Consider the following 18,983-nt stretch of genomic DNA (forward strand, 5'->3'; position numbering starts at 1 on the left):
GCAGAGAACAGACATTTCATAAATGTTTGAGGACCCATCTGGACAACCTACAATCATTCTAGGAGCCTGCCCTGCTCTCTGCTAGCTCCAACAAATATTTCTTCTGTGGATAATGATCCTGGTGGGATAGTCTATGAATAGTGCATGTGGAAATAGGTTGGAATTGTTGGTATGTTCACTCTCCCTGGTACAGTTAAAGGAATGAATCACTTAAAGCAAACAAGAATCTTGTTCTAGTTCCTTTGATCCCTAATCTAAGATACTGGAGGAAAAAATGCTTCTTAAGTATAAAAATCATAAACTAGTATGAACTCTTTGTACCTGGCTTCTTTAGTGCAATTTTTGTTTGTGAAATTTATTCACACTTGTATTACTCTAAGCTCTGGAAGTTCCAAAAAGTATTTGACTTCATGGAGTCTTGTGTTTTCCATAGATGTGGTTGTTAAATATATAGCCAAATGTAACTTAATCTGAATCCTTTCATAAGACAAATACCTTCAAATGAACAAACTCACGAGTCAGAAAGAAATCCTTCATCCTACATTGTGACTGAATTTTTGGTTTAGAAAATCAGAGTCATTGTCATTTCAGGCTCAGATCCCCACCACCGTGTAAACGTGCCCAGTGGTTACTAACAGGGAGGGATTCTCTCAGTCTTTTTACCTTGTTTCAGTCTCCAACAGACTTCATTTAAATGATTTCGGTTGAGTAATTAATTAACATACGTCTTGTCCTATTCAAAATGACACTCAGGTCTGAGATGACCACAGACAGAGTTCAGGGCCACCAGTGCTCCCAGGTACTTTGTAAACTACTGTTCCGCCAGGTACTTACTTTCTCCACCAAGTTCCCTGGAAGAAGACTTTCTACAAACTGTCGTAGGTTCTCGCGGACGACTGCATTATGGAAGAAGGAGATTTTCCCATTTATGATTCCCAGGATAGAGGGAGTGCTATGCGCTCCCAGGTGATGGGCCAGGCGTCTCTCGTACCCAGCATGGACCACGCCAATTCCTACACCTGCAAAGTATGGAAGACCTACATGAGGCCTTTTTATGCCCCATGGTAGATGAAGAAATGCTGTAAGTGATTTTTTGGTGTGCAATTGAAATCCTGACCTAGGAGGGGAGGATATCTTTCCTAATAGGCTGATGGGCATTTTTTTTCCATTGCTGATATTCTAAATCGGTTCAGTTTTATTATTGCAGAATAATCTGGCAATATTTAAGAGCTACAAATCTTTGTATTTTTTAGTCCCCATTATTTCGAATTTTGGGAGATCGTGAGAACATACTTCATAAGAAAAGAAAGCAATCTGCTGGGGCACCTGGGTGGCTCAGTCGTTAAGCATCTGCCTTCGGCTCAGGTCATGATCCTAGGGTCCTGGGATCGAGCCCTGCATCGGGTTCTCTGCTCAGCAGGAAGCCTGCTTCTCCCTCTCCTACTCCCCTTGCTTGTGTTCCCTCTCTCACTGTGTCTCTCTCTGTCAAATAAATAAATAAAATCTTTAAGAAAAAAAAAAAAAGAAAGCGATCTGCTCATAGTGCCTCTATTCACAAGGAAAAACACCTGTAAAAAGTCCAAGGGTTCAACAACTAGGCAATCATTGGAAAAATAACTATGATTTATTGATAGAAGTCAGTCTTCTCACTCTTCAGAACAATTCTCCTTTTTATACAAATTACTTGGTAGAGATAGATATTAGAAAGTACACATTCTCAAAAGGAGAAAGAAATTAAGTTGAAATCACTCAGAAGTCAAATCCCATATAACTACTGTTAATATTTTGGTATCTATCTGTACCTTTTCTTACACAAACACGTGTGTAGACACATATCCTATATATAAAACAAAATAGGAGCATCTGATACTCATTTCACTTAATATTTGAATAATTTTTCTTGTTCCGTCCTTCAACCAGTATATCTGGAGAGTCAGCTCCTCAGCTAAAGATGGGAGGTACATGAAATATTAACAGCCAGTAAGGACTAGTCTTCTCGTGGATGCCCAACAGATTTCTCCAGCTTAACATTTCTCAAACCCAACTCCTGCACTCCTCCCTCAGGCCCATCCCACGCAGGCCTCCCCTGGTCACCAACGGGGCCCCTTCCCTCCTGTTACTTGGACAGAAGACCGGAGTCATCTTCCACCTCTTGCCTCTCACACCCAACGTCCAATCTGTCAGCAAGTCCTGTTGGTTTCGTTTTCAAAATACGCCAGGAATCTGTTTGTTTCCACTTTCTTTAGATTCTCCTCTGAGTCACCATCTCTCTTCCCTGGTTGTGCAACACCCGCCTAACGTTATTGTCTCTCCTGGTCTCCCTGTGGCCTATTCTCAACTAACCACACTGTCTCCTCTAACACATAAAACGGATCATGGCACTCCTCTGCCCAAATCCTGCAAAGACTTCCCATTTCACTCAGAATAAAAGCCGATCTACACAAAGGCCAACAAAGCCCTTTGTAATTTGGCCCCGGATCCCCTGCTGACCTCCCTGTCCTCCTCCTCATTCATCTTGCTCCAGCACCCAGCGTCCTTCTCTTCCTTAAAGCCATTGGCATGTTCCCGCCTTAGGGCCCTGGCACTGGCTGTTCCTTCTGCCTGGAGTGTGTTCCTCCCTGACATCTGCGTAGCTGAGTCCCTCCTTCGCCAACTGCAAGTCCTTCTCAATGAGGCCCACCCGGCTACCATGTCTGAAACCATACTCTCCACACACGGGATCCCCCTCAACCTGCTCATTTTCCCTTTTTCCATAGCACTTCCCATCTTCTAACGTATCTCACACTTGGCTTTTTTCTGTCGAGCCTGGTTCGGTTCACAGATGTATCCTAAGCACCAGACCAGAGCGTGGCACACAGCGGGAGCTCACGGAAACCGCGGAAACCCGGCCATCAGTGTCTGAATACTGAAGCTGCTTTTGGCTTTCACTGTTACAAGGAATATTTTGATGGGCACCCTTGTATATCTTTGTGTACACGTCTTTGTGTACGTGTGTGATTTCCTAATTAAATTCCAAAAATGGAATTGCTGGGTAAATGGCAGGGATCACAAGCTTAATGCATTAAAACTGCTAAGGAGAAGAAACAAATCTATCTGCAGGCTACCTGACTATGACCCTTGGAGTATCTCAAGGGCAGGTTTAAGGAGGAAACTTGGACATCACATGGTCTACTCCCTCATGTTACAAAGAGTGAGCTTCAGAGAGATTACGTGATCCCAGTTCGCAGAGCTGACAGCACTGCAGAACCAGAACCCGAGCTGGATGTTCCAGAGCCAAGTCGAGTGCAGGACAGCATACCACACTGCAGGCATTCCAGGTAACTGCGGAATAGCGTCAACAAATGGAAGGGCTTGTGAAAACTGTGCGAGCAGAAGAGGGAACAGGAATATAGCAGGCACATACAACGCTGGGTTCGGTTTTATGTAAAGTCAGAAGACATATCACCAAGGGACGTCAAGTGGCCACACAGCTAAGGCCCAAGGGTGGAACGACCATGTCCTGAACCCTTTCTAAGTGAGGCAGCGTGGCTAGAGCTTTACATACACTATCACTGCTCATGCTCGCCAATATCCCGAGCGGTCAGTGCTGTTGCCTTCATGTCCTCCGGGCCTGGGAGCTGAGGACAACTGAACTGGCACCATAGGCAGCTTGCAGCGGAACTGGGGTCGGGACCCACGCCCGCCCGAGTGCGAAGCCTGGCCCCTTCCTGCCTCGGAAGACTGACCTCTTCCACCGTGGGTTCTGAATACCAGAGGGATCAACTTCTTAGAGACTGACTCACCCTAAATGATCTTACACAGACCAGATGCCAATTTATTATCCGATCCCAGGGAGTACACCTGTCTAGTAACTGTGCCATTCAGGGTGCTCTCTGCCAGGTTTCAGGACACACAGGGACCAAAATTAGTAATCAGAAAGGTGGCTGCTGGGCCCAGAGTCGGGATGAGAGATGCAGGCAGTCCTGGAGAGCAAAGGGAAACTGAAAAGATCTGCACTTGTTCACTCTACTCTTCTCCCAGATATCCCTGGGGCTCACTGTCACACCCCCAGTGGGCTGCCTCCTCAGCCAGGCCCTCCTTGTCCGCACAGTTTCAGCCTGTAACCTCGTCCTGGCATTCTCTGGTACCCACCCTGCCTTACCAGGCTACAGCGCCCTTTGTCGGACTCTGTGATTTACTTAGTGGTGTGTACTCACTAGAACATAAGCTCCCGGAGTGCAGGGAGTTTTGCTTGTTTTGTTTACTGCTGCATCCCTAATATCTAGAACAGGTCCTGGCACTTAGTAGGCACTCAGTTAAAAAAAAAAAAAAACAAACACCAATGAATTAAAAATCAGTATTCACAATCAGATCCAGATTCAAGCCCAGCTCTGTTCCCCATTAGCTGTGTAACTTCAGGCACGTCATTTCACCTCTCTGGGTCTGTTTCCTCATTCGTAAAATGGAGATAAGTTGTTCTGTTGGGACTAAACCACATAACATAAAACAGAACCTAACCCCGAGCCTGGAATACAGTAGGTGCCTAATTAATTACAACTGTTATTATTCAGTATTATTTCATCCAGACCATGGTGAAGCCTGAAACCTAGACTGTGTCTGTGGGGGTGGGATTTTTGCCTCGAGCAGCTGGTCTCCTCCTGCAGAGGGGTATACACACGGCAAACCCTTGCTCTCTCAGCTGTCCTCCCCCCACCTCTCCTGCCCTCCCATCAGTACAGCTTCTTTCCTGGTTAGAACAGAATACAAGTGATTAGGCTTCATTTCTTTTACTTAAATTACCCTCGAGTCCTTACATACATCACCTTCGTTAAATGTGTTTCCAAATCTATAAAGGCCATTTTCTTGGATCATTTCCACAAAGGACTTCGATTGTTACTATCATAATCCCACTTCCAAATTCTGGAGGAATTTTACCTCTCTTCTATATTAACTAGCATGTGGATTAGAATAGAATAAAGAATGATAAATATTTGGTGTTTCAATTGCTGGTATTTTTCTTCCTGAGAAAATATTTAATAAGAGTTCAGATCTAGGGGCGCCTGGGTGGCTTAGTCAGTTAGGCATCTGCCTTTGACCCAGGTCATGATCCCAGAGTCCTGGGATCGAATCCCGCATCGGGCTCTGTGCTCAGCATGAATCTGCTTCTCCCTCTCCTTCTGCTTCTCTCCACCACTGTTGCGCATGTGCGCGCTCTCTCTCCCCATCTCGAATAAATAAATAAAATCTTAAAAAAAAAAAGAGAGAGTTCAGGTCTAACCCTCCCCCTTCCCCACCCAAGCTGGGAAGGAAGAGTGAGAAAAGCTGGTAGTGCTGATATCTCACAGAGACTCCGCCTGGGAAATGACCAGTGGCGGGTGGTGACTTGGGGTCTCTGAGTCACAGAGAACAACACAGTCTCCACTGTCTCCTCCTTTGCCTTTGAATTTTCTACACTTCAAAGCTCAGGGTCCATAAAGCAAGCTCAGGTGGCCAACAACAAGTAAAACTATCCATGTATTCTTATCTTGATTTAGCACAGCTTGGCTAGAGGACAGACGGACATGCCCCAAATCCAAACACACAGGAGTAGTGAATTTAAAAGGAAGGCAAAGCAGATGCGACCTTTTTCAGAAACATTTGATTTTGATATGGATTGTTGTTTCTGGCTAATTTGCAGATCCTGGGTAATTAAAAACACTAACATTTCCTTCTCTTTTTGAGGTTGTAAGAAGTCTTCCTCCCTTACAGTACTCAATGTGTCCATGTCGTACCTCTATTTTGAGGTACCAATGTGTATTGCACCTTTTAGGGAAATTCTTTTTCTCCTTTATAACATAGGCACATTCATTTTTTTTTTTTTAAAGATTTTATTTATTTATCTGAGAGAGAGAGAAAGCACAAGCAGGGGAGCAGCAGAGGGACAGGGAGAAGCAGGCTCTCCGCTGAGCAGGGAGCCCAATGTGGAGCTCGATCCCAGGACCCTAGGATCATGACCTGAGCTGAAGGCAGATGTTTAACCAACTGAACCGCCCAGGCACCTCTAGACACATTCATCTTTGTTTCAAGTTTTGCATATGTCTTTTTTTTTTTTTTTTAAGATTTTATTTATTTGACAGAGAGAGACATAGCGAGAGAGGGAACACAAGCAGGGGGAGTGGGAGAGGGAGAAGCAGGCTTCCTGCGGAGCAGGGAGCCCGATGTGGGGCTCGATCCCAGGACCCTGGGATCATGACCCGAGCCAAAGGCAGACGCCCAATGACTGAGCCACCCAGGCGCCCCACAAGTTTTGCATATGTCTTTATTTTTTTTTATTTTTATTTTTTTTTTAGTTTTGCATATGTCTTAAGGAATGTACAGTGCCAGCTGGAGGAATAGGCCACTGTCGAATCTGACTAAACACAAACCCATCAATAAAGAAATTAAAAGATGCAAAATAATGTGAAACGGAACAAAATCAAGGATATGAAACTAAAGCAGATTTTTTTAAAACCAGTATCTAGGTAGACCCTTTTCCTAGACAGTGTAACACTGTTATATACTTAACAATTCCTTAAAGGAGAGAAATTACTCCTTCTTTTAAAATAAGAAGTCATGGGGCATCTGGGTGGCTCAGTCGGTTAAGCGCCTGACTCTTGGTTTTGGCTCAGGTCATGATCTCAGGGTCGTGAGATCAAGCTCCGTATCAGGCTCCATGCTCAGTGAGGAGTCTGCGTGAGGTTCTTTCTCTCTGCCTCTCCCCCTGCTCATGCGCTCTCTCTCTCTCTCTAAAATAAATAAATAAATCTTTTACAAAAAATAAATGAGAAGTCATGGTGAATAATCTGCAGGATTGTTCAAATTGGGTTGCCCTAAAATGGTATTTGATTTTAAGACATGTAACCTCCTTGACACCCTGGTCGCTGTCTGTACCCCTCCCCGTGCGCATGCAGAGCACTGTGATAATTCACCTGTGTCTCCCACCTGAGTCTGCTGATGCAAGGACCACGTTTTACTGATTTTTGAAGCCGTGCAGCATGGTGGTTGAGTGTGACCCCTAGAGTTGTGCTCTTGGGTCTGTATCCCAGCACTTCTACTGGTGGCTAGTGTGACCTTGGTTAGTCCCTTACCCTTCCTGGGCCTCGGTTTGCTCATCTGGAAAACAGGGATAACAACAGTCTCTCCCTCACTGAGTTGCTCTGGGGATACAGACAATCCTCACAACGCACCTAGCACAATGCCAAACCACTGAAAGGCTCAATAAAAACTACTACAACTTATACGTTAATGTCTAACATAGTACTTGGTTCATCAAGAACAGAGTGTGAAATGAGAACATGAATTCTTCCTCATCCTCTGCTTATTCCTGTAGCGCTTATTATTCTGTAATTACGAATGTGATTCTGTACTTGCAAATGTCAGGTGTGTATTCTCTGGGTACATCTTTTCTCTTCAGCTCAACAGTAAGCTCCTCAAGGTTGAAGGCAGCGCCTACTACTCTGGCCCTTCTCCCCAGGGCGGCTGTCCACACACGTGGGCTGCCTTTGCACACTAGCCGTAATCACGCTGCGTGGCTCTGGATTCCACCTAACCAGCAGCCGCATGTCCCCCCGGGGCAGAACTGTTCTCGTTCATCCACCCATGGCAATCCAGGCATTTTACGTTATTCTGACAGGTCTGAGCTTCCCCAGACCCCTCAGCTGATTTTTAAGATGGTCTGCTCTTCCTTTTTTTTTTTGAGAGAGATTTTTAAATAATCTCTACACAAAACATGGGGCTCCAACTCACATCCCTGAGATCAAGAGTCACCTGCTCCACTGACTGAGCCCACCAGGTGCCCCAGTCTGCTCTTCCTATAGAATAGAAACATTTTTGGCAGGGGGCGCCCTGGTTGGCTCAGTTGGTTAAGCGTCTGTCTGCCTTCGGCTCAAGTCATGATCCTGGGGTCCTGGGATCGAGTCTGGCATCGGGCTCCCTGCTCAGTGGGGAGTCTGCTTCTCCCTCTCCCTCTGCCCCTCCCCCTGCTCGTGCCCTCTCTATCTCTGGAATAAATGTTAAAAAAAAAGAAAAAAAAAAGAAACATTTTTGGCAGTACCTGCCTTAAAGGGTAGCGCTGCCTCACTGGGACAGGGAAATGGCCATGGACGCTGTAAAGATCTCATCGTGCTGCCACCCAACTATAACCAAGTGGACCTTGACTGTCGGGAATCTTCAACTAATCCAAACGTTCCAAAGAGGAAAATGGTTTATAAACCAAACTAATCTAATACATTTGGTCAAAACCAGCCTTCCAGGGAACTTTGGGGGTGCAGTGGGGGAATGGACTGAACCCTCAGTAAATGTCACTTCTATGGATCTAAATTCAGCTTCTTACATCCTTGTCACTTGAGTCCCGACTTACTATAATCAAACAGCATGACAACCCAAAAGAATAACAAGATCTTCCATCGTCAAAGATTTAAGGATATTAAAAGGCCATACGGCATGGTGTGCGATGCACGGACTTAGGGCCAGACTACCATGGTTCAAATCCCAGCTTTGCCGAACGCCAACGGTGGGACCCTGACGAGGTTCCCAAAATGAGCTACATGTCTGTAAAAAAAGGGATGACAGCAGCACCTGCCTTGAATGGCTGTTGTTTCATATGCGTTGACAGAATTGTGCTAGGCGTATGGTAAATTCTCCATAAATACAAGCTAGTGTTACTATTTTCATGTCATCATGTGCAGTATGTCCAAACGTAGTTACGATTTAGAACAAGTTCTCAAATCCAGCTCTTCCCTGCGTTCCCTGCCCATCCACTGGCTCAAGTCAGAATGCAGAGTCAATCTTGTCCCCCTCTCTCCTTTTTTCCTCATTCCTCACATTCAGGTGGTCTCCAGGAGCCAGGTCCCTCCAGACTTCCACGATCCTACCTCTCAAATATCTTACCCTTGTCCACCTCTCTCTTCCTTCTGTCCTAGTCTGGGCCAGTGGTTGCTGTCTTGCCAGGGCTGGTGACCTCCCTGCCACTCTTCTAACCTTCTTCAGTCTGTCCTTCAAGCGGCTCTAACAGCTTTCTAAAGTGTAGATACGATTAAATCATGCCTCTACGTGACAATTTTCTCTTGGCTTTATTACGCACTGTAAAATAAAGTCCAGCTTCTTGAGCCTGGACTTTAAGGCTCCTTACTACCTGGTCCCAGCGTGCTCTTCCTGCTTGCTCCCCCTCAGCTACACCAGAGTCACACCCTGCGACCCCCTCTCCCCTGGATGCTCTTTGTGTCTCTGGCTGCCCTGTTCCCTCTGCCTGTAATGTTCCTCCTTGGTTTCCTGCCCATCCAACTTCTAATTACCTTGTGAGACTTAGCTGAATGTAAGTCAAAAGTCAGTGCCTGGTAGCCAGTGAGTTCAAGAAAGTAGACTCCTGTATTTGAGACTGATTTTTAAAAATTTATAAAATAGGTGTTTTAAAAATTTTTACTTTGGTAAACCAGAAAACCTAGTTCATTAGAAATTCCCTAGGGCTCATTTTATGTTTGTGCTTAATATATACTAGAAACTTAATAGATATTTTTCTCATTTAATCTTCGTATCAATCCTGTTGGTTTGACATTATTACACCCATTTTAGAGATGGAGAAATGTGTATTAAGTAATTTGTCCAAGGACACAAAGATAGTAAATGACAGAGCTCAGATGTGAACATTGGTCTGCCTGGTGCTCGCTGGAGTGGCACATGCACTGAACACTGGCCTATGACTCCCAAGCCCAGGGATGGGACACAGGTAACCACCATGCTTTGCTCCTTCACGTTGTTCACCTGGCATGTTTAAAATAGAATGTTGGCCCTAATCTGACTTTGGTGTAAACGCATTGCCTTCCTAACTTACGCGGTGGTTTAACGTTTATGTTCTGCTATTGGGTCTGAATGTCGGCTCCTAGACGAAGGAAGTTAAATAGGTTTCAGTATACCACCTAGTGGGGTATAAAATGCAATTACACTTTTTGACGAAGAAGCTGTTCAACCCAGGGGCTTCCAGCTGATCTCACCCTCTCGTTCACTCATTATGCACCACCAGCAAGCATCTGCTGACTGCCCACCACATGTTTGACACTGTGCTAAACTTATTTCCTCATCTTCTTCCAAGAACTTCTTTACTCAGTCTCACGAAAGCATTTCGGCACACTGGACTGCTTCTGAACCATAAGCTGAAAATTTCTGTTTTAGGATAAACGAACTAATGGTTTTCACTGGTCTGTTCTCTCCAGAGACACCCAGGCTCTTGGCCCCTGTGATTGAGTTTGGCCTTTTTTAGTTACTCAAGAATAGGTCTGCTAATACCTATAAAACACAACACATACACACACACACACAATTCAGTAATTCCAACTTTTCAGAGTCATTAAAATAAATACCCTGTCTGGATTGCTGGCATTTTCCTGGCACTAAGTGGTAACCATGAACACAGGAAGGGCTAATCTGTGATCCAGAGTGGTAACCCATGACCATGAGTGTTATGGACAGAGCTGAAGTCCTCACCCCCAGTACTTCAGTATGTGACTGTATTTAGAGATAGGGCCTTTAAGGAAGTAATTAAGTTAAAATGAGGTCGTTAGGGTGGGCCCTAATCCAATATGCCTGGTGTCCTTGTAAAGAGATTAGGACACAGAAAGAGAGAGAGAGAGATACCAGAAACATGCACATGGAGACACAACCATGTGGACATGCAGGGAGAAGGCGGCCATCCGCAAGCCAAGGAGTGAGGCCTCAGAAAAAAAGAACAAACATGCCGACACCTTGATCTTGGACTTCTAACCTTGGGAGATGTGAGAAAATACAGTTCTGTTGTTTTGTGGTATTTTGTTATGGCAGTTCTAGCAAATTCAATCATATTGTTGAGAACAATCTGCAGATCCCACCAGCATCAAAACTGATGCCTGAGGGCTGCTCTGTTCAACCAGTAATTTTTAAATTTCTCCTATGTACTAGGCCCCCAACTAGATGTTAGGAAACTATACATATAAGGCTTCAACTTCGTAGTGCAAAATGAGAATGGCTGACACATTTCTTCCTCTGAAAATGTGTCCCTGGAAAAACCCCAGTCACCATGAACTTGTGAAGAGAAATCTCACTGTCCCTTCTCCCCAGGAGCCCATAAAATTCAAGCTACAAAAGCTACCTTCTTCTATAAAGACACCTTCTAGCAAATAAAATTATCTTACCCAATCCTTCCAGTTCTTGAACTACCTCTTTCCAAACAGGCTCGATGTGGATACAGCTAAAGCACCAATCTGAGGTGATCTTGATGAGGTAGGGTTTCTTGAAGCTATCTGGAACCACCTCATTCACGTAGTGTGAGAAGTGCAATAAATACTTCTCATCAATGGAGTCCCGCCGCTCTGAATTAAAGGGGAAGTGAAAAAAGGACTCATCAAAGTAAAAATTCTCATGGAAATGCCGGAAGCGATATTCCCGCTGTTGCGGCTGCTTCTGGTAGCCCTGGTTCTCTCCGGCATCTCCATAGTGATCGTAATTGGACCTCTTTTCTTCATTGGAAAGAATCTATAAGGAAAGACAACAATAGGAAATCTGTGAAATGGAAAAAGTTTCACCCCAAGGACTATCCTGTGAGCAGCACGGAAGACACGGGAAGAAAAGAAATGTTTAAAGCTATAGCACGGCTCGACATTCCGCATGCAGTCTCCGACATGCCAGGAAGCTCCTCTCTCAATAGAAACGTTCAGTATTTCAAGACCGAAAGACTGCAGTCCTTCAGATATTCGCGTTCATCTTGGCTTTAGAGATTTTGAGTTCTCAGAGTACTCGACACATCAGTAAAACAAATAAAACTTAACATAATGTTGACCACAAAAAAATGGCCTAGGTCATGCCACTTAAGTTGGAATAACTCAAACCGAGATAGGAAAAGCTGCGAACACCAAAAAGTCGCCACAGGACTGAGTTCAGTGTCTTGTACGTTGGCTTTGTTTTACTCAGAAATAACTCTGAAGTCTACACTTTGAGAAGCTGTTTTAGGATGATGTGCCATTCTATGAGCCAAGCGCTGTCTCTCGAAGAGCATTACCATACACAAATCAGGAAGCCACGGACTTATCTTTTGTGCACATTCTAGACCAAGCTACTTAAGCTGACCTGTTGGAAAACTGTTGAAAATCTTGTGTTTACATGTACCTGTAACCTTGTGCGACTTTAATAAATACAGGCACACCAGTCTTTCTTTAATAGAAGCTCTAGTATATATGCTGCTGAGGTGAGCATGTGATAAAAGTTCCTACAAAGGAAACAGAGACCTACATTTAGGAATTCTGAGAATTCTACAATTCCAATTAAAGCCTTTAAAATAGGCCAGTTTTTTTGTTTTGTTTTGTTTTTAAGGGCTGAATTATTCAGGCACCAATTTCAACATATTGGATGTGGCTGAATATGCTTTCTCTACCGTCATCTAGAAACTGGGTCAAGGGCATTGGGAGCGTGCCCTTTCTGAGAGGTCTTTACAAAACTGGCCACTTAAAAAAATATTTTATCAGAGCTAATGGATGCATCACAAGTTTGACATGATACCTCATAAGCCTTGCTAATTTGGATGAACTTGTCTTCTGCTCCAGGATCTCTGTTTTTGTCAGGATGCCTGAAACACAAACGGGCAGGCAGTGAGCGTGGATTTAATGTTTTACACACAATTAACATCTTGTACACACAGTTCACTACATCTGAGGCAAATGGAAGGCCATTCTGTTAGGACAGTTTCTTAAAAATAAATGGCAGAAGCAATCACTTGCTTCACGTGACCATAATAATTAAGTGAAACTTTGAAACAGGTGTTTCTACCCAAAGCACTTCAGCAGGGCACATTTTCAAAGCGCCAGGGAGTTCGGCAGCATCCCACTGAGGAAGGGTGTGCTGTAGGCATGTCTTTACCTGGTTCCTAAACACTGCTGAAGCTGGTTCCAGGCTAACGACACTGAGCCCTAAGAACCGACTTCTCTTCCCAGGATGGCAGCAACTCATCCCAACGTTAGAATGTTATCAAGGAAGGGATTTCTTCTGACAACTCAGGTAGACACAGGAAATAGCTTTCCGATACGGCGTGAATTCATTTAAGTGTCAACCATGTTCCAAATAGCATTTGGCTGCTGATGTTCAAATGAGAACATTTCAGTTTCATTATTGCTCTGCTTGTCCCTTTTTGCCTAAGGTGGCCTTTTACCTGTAAGTGGATAATGATTTCCAGGCCCCATGTTTTAGGAGGTGAGAAAAATCTACAGTTTATGCAAAGTGATTTAAACTTCTGTTACAACTAATGTTTGCTATTTTATACAGCTGACAAGTAACTGTATCCATTTGCGGTCATAGGTTATTCTGTAATCTGCCTGTGCTTATGCCAATTTCCACTTTGGAGATTTTTAAAGTCCTGGAAAGTAGGGGCTAGGTTTTACTTCCTTAGGATCCCCCCAAGACCTAAATCAGTGTTTTATACCAACTGATTTTTCAACGTTCTTTTTGTTAAGAGACTCTATTACAGAGCCTATTCTTCATGTAACCACTTCTGCTAACTTTTAGTAAATTTCCTCTAGCAAAGGTTCAGGAAAGAGAAACAATCCACCTGGAAGCAAATGACTACTAAAAACAGCACCAAGTACACTGGAATAAAGAAAATTTATGACTTGATCAGCTTATTCTGGCAGGAACATGTTTGAATGAATTATACCACATATTCTGATTTCTCTAAAAATAAACTGAAAATGGCTGGCTGTTGAATTTAGACACCATTCCTCCCTTAACTATTTAGTTCTCATTATGGATATTGGTGAGAAAAAAAAATGTCAGCTGGGTATAATGAAAATAGTATGACTTAAGGAAACAAGATGGGGGTTCCAAAGCATGTTTCTGGATGACAAAAAAAAAAAAAAGCGTTTTAAATATTCAAACTTAGGCTAAAGGCTGAAAAGAGAGAAATGATGCATTCACACAAATGAAGATTTAACATACAGAATGTGGTAGGGGAAGAAGGATTGGAAGGGGCTTTTGAGGAGACCAAACCAAGGGGAGGGCTGTGAGGGTGGCTGGGTTAGAACCACAGATCCTGACGCAGACAAAACCAAGGCCAGAGAACAGGGGAAACCACAAGACAGTTTCAGGTTATAAGGGATATTTTCCTAATTGCAGGACACTACCACAAGGTGGCAAACGTGTAGAAAAAAGGATAAATCCAGCTCTAGGAAAGAACTGCCCAATACTATTTTCAGTGTGTAGGAAACACGTCACCGACCGCAATATGATACACGTCCTTTAAACCTGGAAATGAAGAAAATACTGTACTTGGTATCTACTGGCTGTAGAAAAAGTAATACAGAAAAGTCATAGACAAATCGTCTTACTGTTCCAGTGACTGACCATGTTATACCCATTTGTTTCCTATCAAGTTTTAGGACGCCTCTTTCTTGGGGTGTGAGGGTGTTTATTTTGCCAATGTAGATGACAACAGAAAGGCGCCTATGTTAAAACTTAATTATTAGGAGAGAAACATAGCTTTCCTGAGAGAAAAAAGTCACTTGAAATGGTTTCACCAAAGAAGGAGAAAGCTCTTGAGAAGCTTAAGAAACATTACTTCGTAGTAAAACCTAGCAGAGGAGAGTTACAAACCCAATTCAATGATTAACCACTTCCCCCGGCTGCTGTTCATTCCGAAAAGTCAAACTGGCTATTTTCAGTGCATATGAAGCCATCATGAAGTGAAACCAACGATTTTAGGGATAAAACCCTGCCATAGCCAAACGGCGACAAGGAATAACACAGTGAAAATACAAAGGTGAAGTAAAATTTTAGACTTTCCCTGGATGATACTCTCTATATTTCTAAGGTGATGAATGACTCCTAGAGAGAATCTAATTAAGGAAGAGAAGCATATGACTCATTTAATTAATAGCATAACACCCTTTTCAGCTCTGGAAGACAGAAAAGACAAAGCTGTACATTTTAATAAATCCCACATACTCAAGCGATTTCTGCTTTTAAAATGTTGCCAAAGGCCAGTACCCTGTCCAAAAGAATGTTGCTACCTTATGGATTTATTGCAGATTTATGTATTTTGCTTTGAATATAAAGAGGCAAGAGTTTGAAACGATTTTGCTGTAAAGAGAATCCCTGGAAAGGGGCCACACATAATCAGATTGTGTTTTTAGTATCGAATTCTGGATTCTCTGTGATTGGAGTTTGGTTTAAAATATTTATGTATTCAAAACATTGTATTTTAAACTATATTTTACCTTTATCGCAACCAGCTTAAAACTAAGTTACGTCCTTCACTGAAGAATAATGGTGCCAGGCAGAGTCATGCACAGCCTGCAATGTCATCTGCATGGGGAAGCTTTGCTTCCGCCTAGCTTCCTGCCCGCCCCAACACTAACCCACTCAGTCTTACGTCTGCTCAGACGTGTACGTGATTAGAAAATAAAAAAAGGAATAAACTACCTATTGGCACAGAAGGTCAAGCTACAGAGCCCAGAAGTAATACTTAGTAACAGTGAGCCTAGGTTTCCCCACAGGTAAAAGAGGGATAGCATATCTCCCTCATAGGGTAATTATAAGGTGTAAATAAGATAAAAAGCATAGAACCTGGAGCCTAGCACGCAGTAGGTGCACAACGATCGGTCTCATCCCAAACCTGCTTTTATTATCTATGACTGGCTCCCCCAGCTTCTAGTCACCAGTGCCCTTCCCATCCTTTCCCCTCCTGCTGCTCCCCTCCAGCTATATGATCCAGATACTTCTACTTCTTTGGCATGTCCAAAGCATCGGGGGAAAAAACTGACGATGTCTGTCTGTAAGTTTTAAATTCATTGCTATCCTGCTAATTCACAAACACTTGTATACTCTTTAGCAAATACAAAACTTATCTAGGTAAAATCATGATTTTTCTACAGGATGATTTTTAAGAGTAATGTACTCAGTTCCTGAATATTGTAAAATTGAGGGCAAAAAACTCTTACTCTAAATTTTCTTGAAAGCTTAATATTAATAATTTAGAAAACAGGATTGGAGGGTGTTCTCTTCAGCAATGACACTCATAAAGAGTTACTTTATGAATAACACATCATGGGGATGGTTAGCTGATCCATGGTTGACTATTTACATATGTATTTTAAAACTAAAGCCCCCTTTGACTTTAACAGTAAATACGCTAGCAGCATCTAGGGTAATCCTTTAGGCCAAAGAATTCTTAAAAGTGGGTTTCATAGCAACACAGACTTTGGATCTCATCACTAAAAATTAAAGAATAACATGAACATTAGTTCTCCCCAATAAAGTATTTTAGACAGATACATATATTTATTGAAACAGAGATAAATAAAAGCTAACCATAATTTAGGCTTCATTCCCCTACTAAAACTGCTTAGCTTATATTAAACTGCTATTTCTTTGTTTCACCTACCATTCCCGGGCGAGCTTCTTATAAGCCTTTTTAATATCAGCCTGACTGGCTGTTCGGCTGACCCCTAGGACTCTGTATGGGTCAAAATCCAACGCAGACAGAATTTGCAGGATCAGAACCAGAACTATCAAGAACTGCCAGGAAATGCTCAACTTTTTCACTTCCATTTCTCTTCCTTTCCAGAGCTGAAATGATCGAAGAGGCAGTAAGTTTCAGTGGTAGAAACCTGGAGAGTCTTGCTTTTTAGATAAAGGGATAAGATATATAGATGAAAAATAAAACAGACAAACTCTATTTGGCAGGAAAAGTGTCAATCTGTTTGACCAGGTCTTTTAAAATCAACAATCTTGCTACTATTTTTGAATATATCATACATAAGAACTATAATAGATGAAAAGATGAGCAGTAAGAATTAACAGCAACTTTCCAGACTCCTTGGATTAGAAAAGCTCTAGAAATGACTGAAAATGAATGAGATGAAGAAATAATAAGCAAATGTGGGAAAACATACATAGGAAAATCAAGGCAACTACATCTTAAATACACTGTTTTACTTATTCTGACAATAATACTTTAAATTTAAAAATACGTGGCTTAAGAACACTTCACTGAGTACAGGCTAAATAAATTCATGAGACTGTAAGATTTGCCAGGTGCAAAACTATGAAATTCAATAGCTGTGACATTCTTGGGGTTAAATAAGTACAAGTAGGAAAGTGATATACTCTAAAAAAACAAAAACGGTTATGACATTGTGTACCCCAATTCTATTCTCACCACACCCACTGGACCAAGAAAATAGGGACGATGCTCTTTAACCATGAGCAATATGGTTATTATAAATGGAGACCAAAGATGAGGAAAAACTGGGGAGAAAAAATTTAGTTTTCCACGTGAAGGGAGATTAACGGCAAAGGCTGTGGACCAGGCAGGGTCTTCAAATGTTAAAGATCCATGTCTGGTGAGTGCAGTAACTGAATTCACTGTGGGTTCAGAAATAATCCTGGTTGGTTAATGAACAAGGTAGTGCTGTATTGCACGGACCTTTACAGTACAGAATTATGACCTTTGTGCTAACATACGGTGAATTTTCAAGGGTCATATTTATCTTGACTTTTCATGAATTACTAAAGTTTTAAGGTTCAAGTGTCTAATGCGACACCTTACTTAAGGAAGGCAAAGCTGTAACAGCGGTGGATTTTGACAAGCGGAAGTCTAAACAGTGCGTGGGAGTGCTCACGAAATTGACTCATTTGATTTCCAATTTTTAGGACTGCATGCATGCTGAACAAAAATCCTAAAACAATTCAGTTTCTTCCTTGTTAAGGCAACCTATAACCTATTCTGCCCTATAAAACACGTACAGAGCGCTAAAACTCGGGAAGGTGAGGTAGCTACTGGTTAAGCACACAGGCTCTGGAAACAGAGTCATATTGGGATCTGCCCTCCACCACTTTATGACCTTGGGCAAGTTAACTTAAACTTGCTAAGCCTCAGTGTCATTCATAAATGGAGGTGAATAATACCACCTTGAAAGGATCAGCAAGGAAGTTAAATGTATGTAAAGGATTTGCTGAACATAGGGTCAACAGTCAGAAAGTGATACTTATTATTTTTTCTATCACGCAGTGCAATCGCTGCCTTATTCCACCGTGTCAGTCGCCTCCAGTGAGCAGCCAAGAGGCGGGGGGGCTGTGAAGTTCTTTGGCTGGCAGTCTCGAGCTCGACTGTGCCAGCCTCGGGGCAGGAAACCACCTGCCCAACAGGTAGGCTACCGCCCGCGGGCAGTATCCCCTGGTCAGAGCAGCGGCTCCAGGAGGCACGCTCCAGGTCTGAGCTCCCGCCGGAGGTCGCAACCCTCCAAGAGACGGCCGCCTTCCCCGCCGCCCACCGAGAGCCCTGCGCCGGGCCCTGCCGGCTCCCGGTTTTCCCCGGGCCCGGGGGAACCGAGAACGAGGAGGAACTGACGGGAGATCCCCGAGCCTGCCCGGCCCCGCCGCGTCCGCGGCTCCGCGCGTCACGCCGGGAAGGAGTTACCGGGAAAGGGCACCGGCCCAACCGGCTGCAGCGTCCGTGCTCCAGTTAGTCCGCCGGGCCGGAAGCCTCCGCTCCGCACCAGCGCTAGCCTGGACCTCGGGAGGGGAGAGGGGCGGGGACGAACGGGAGAGGTCACGTGACACTTAAAGGCTCGGCTCACCGAAGGCGCGGACTGAACGGGTCGAGGACTTCTACTTTGCGAATCTGTTTTGACCCTTGCTACCTGCCGTCTGCGCGTGGACCTGGCGCGGTTGCCATAGGAACGAGGCGCGCTCTTTGGCTGGATCCAAAGGGATGATCGTGACCAAAGAGGCCAAAACGTGCCTCCTAGAGAGGCAAAGTCGCGATGCATGATGGGATGCCCCAAAGACACTCGCGATTCAGGGAGGAGTTTCCACTCGTACCAGGAGATGGCCCTCGTCTAGTAACAGTTGCTAGGGTGGGGAAGCAATCGCTGGTCCCTGTTTTCTTTAACCCTATTCATAGAATCCTAGAGCGTCGGAGTTGGACGGGACCTTAGGGAGCCTTTCTAGTCCGACTGCTCCTTATACCGATG

At 43.7% G+C, this 18,983-nt stretch overlaps 1 protein-coding gene across 2 annotated transcripts in view; it reads right to left on the reverse strand.

The window, feature by feature from the left end:
• DNAJC16 (DnaJ heat shock protein family (Hsp40) member C16) overlaps positions 1-18,517 on the reverse strand; it is a 39,656-nt gene extending 21,139 nt beyond the window's left edge. Inside the window, exons 1-5 of one of the 2 annotated variants that reach the window (XM_035019728.1) lie at positions 18,428-18,517; positions 16,391-16,575; positions 12,520-12,586; positions 11,160-11,499; positions 835-1,019 (exon numbers count right to left, since the gene is read on the reverse strand). In XM_035019728.1, the coding sequence (XP_034875619.1) occupies positions 835-1,019; positions 11,160-11,499; positions 12,520-12,586; positions 16,391-16,557 (759 nt within the window). In that variant the 5' untranslated portion in view covers positions 16,558-16,575; positions 18,428-18,517. The remainder of the gene's footprint in view (positions 1-834; positions 1,020-11,159; positions 11,500-12,519; positions 12,587-16,390; positions 16,576-18,427) is intronic. The other variant, XM_035019729.1, reaches the window with a different exon arrangement.
• Positions 18,518-18,983: the final 466 nt, after the last annotated feature.

Source organism: Mirounga leonina, unplaced genomic scaffold (genome assembly GCF_011800145.1).
Source record: "Mirounga leonina isolate KUSES-001 unplaced genomic scaffold, KU_Mleo_1.0 Mir_173, whole genome shotgun sequence".
NCBI classification, from domain to species: domain Eukaryota; kingdom Metazoa; phylum Chordata; class Mammalia; order Carnivora; family Phocidae; genus Mirounga; species Mirounga leonina.